At 45.1% G+C, this 1365-nt stretch overlaps 1 protein-coding gene across 1 annotated transcript; it reads right to left on the reverse strand.

Moving 5' to 3' along the window:
* Window positions 1-501: 501 nt before the first annotated feature.
* On the reverse strand, window positions 502-1361 carry LOC103365073 (tripartite motif-containing protein 16-like; the record flags this gene model as incomplete). Its single annotated transcript, XM_008292404.1, has 1 exon — window positions 502-1361. A coding segment is annotated over one exon (780 nt), but the record flags the coding sequence as incomplete, so codon positions are not given.
* Window positions 1362-1365: the final 4 nt, after the last annotated feature.

The following is a 1365-nucleotide window of genomic DNA, read 5'->3' on the forward strand; positions in this document are numbered from 1 at the left end:
TCTGCTGCTTTAACTTTAATGAAAACAGCCTTTAAATCGATTTTCTTCTGCTCTGCTGCGTGCCCTCGTCTTCCTGCTTCGGGTGCGTCCCGCCACAATAAGAGTCAAACGGTGCCTCTGGGCGGGAAAACCTCCGACCTGAGCGAGTCCGAACCCGTCGCAGAACGAAGGCCGGTTTGTGTCCACAGATCGGCTGCGGTTCTGGCTTCAGTCGGTCGCTTTTACTATTTAAGAACATTTTACTGGCTGTATTAATAGAAGAATACAACATGTCCTGTTTTAATTAACTGCTGTGGTTCGTTAAATTAATGGCGTATCAACAGTAAAACAAAAAGACTGCACGTTGTTTAAATCAAGAAATGTACCAGTATCCATAGTGGACATCTAAACGAGGGAAAACCTGGACAGTTTCAGGTTGTTTGATCATAAATTCAAAGACGATTATTTTATGGTATAGTTGTGGTGAAAAGAAAAAAAAAGTGAAACTCCACCAAACAAGTCGTGGTGTTTTACTGGTACCATGAGACTGAACCAGCTGGAAACTCAAACATCTGAACCAGCTGCTCTTTAAACACTTCAGTCTATTCAGGTTTAATCAACTCTAAACTGGATCCAGAACCACAAGGAAGCCAAACTCCAGCATGTAGCGGCTGAGTGAACGAGGTCTGGACTCTGTGGAGGAGAGTCATGGTGTCAGAGACGCTGTAGAAGGACAGAACACCTGCTCTGTGGTCCAGGTAAACTCCTACTCTGGAGGAAGGACGATCTGAGACGGGAGTTTCAGTGTTGTTGTACAGAAATATACAACTGTTGGTGTCACAATGTAAAGCCCAGGATTTGTCATTATATCCAAATCCACATTCATTGATGCTCCCTGTTCTTCTGATGTTCTTGTATGAAACTGCTACAAAAACTTCTCCTCCTCTCCACTCCACCTCCCAGTAACAACGTCCAGTCAGACTCTCTTTACTCAGAACCTGACAATAGTTAGTGAATCTGTCTGGATGATCAGGATGAGACTGTTGTTGATACATACGTTTCACTTTTCTGTTCCCATCAGATAATAACAACTTTCTGTTTGCTGTGTTTGGATCCAGAGTGATTTCTCGTGAATATCTTAAGAACCCAGCTCTGGTCGTTGGTTCTGGTTCTGGTTCTGGTTTTGGTTTTGACTGTAGAACATCCACGTCAGTGATGGCCAGTGAGATGTTTGTCCACGCGTCCCTCAGAACGTCCTGGAGTCCATCTCTGAGCTCTTCCACAGCTGCTGTCACGTCCTCAAAGTGTCTCCGAGGACGGATGCTGATGCTGGATGAGTGTGTGGACTCACTGAGTGCTGACACTGAGGGGTAGTCGTGGAGGAAG

Source organism: Stegastes partitus, unplaced genomic scaffold (genome assembly GCF_000690725.1).
Source record: "Stegastes partitus isolate 25-593 unplaced genomic scaffold, Stegastes_partitus-1.0.2 Scaffold807, whole genome shotgun sequence".
NCBI classification, from domain to species: Eukaryota; Metazoa; Chordata; class Actinopteri; family Pomacentridae; genus Stegastes; species Stegastes partitus.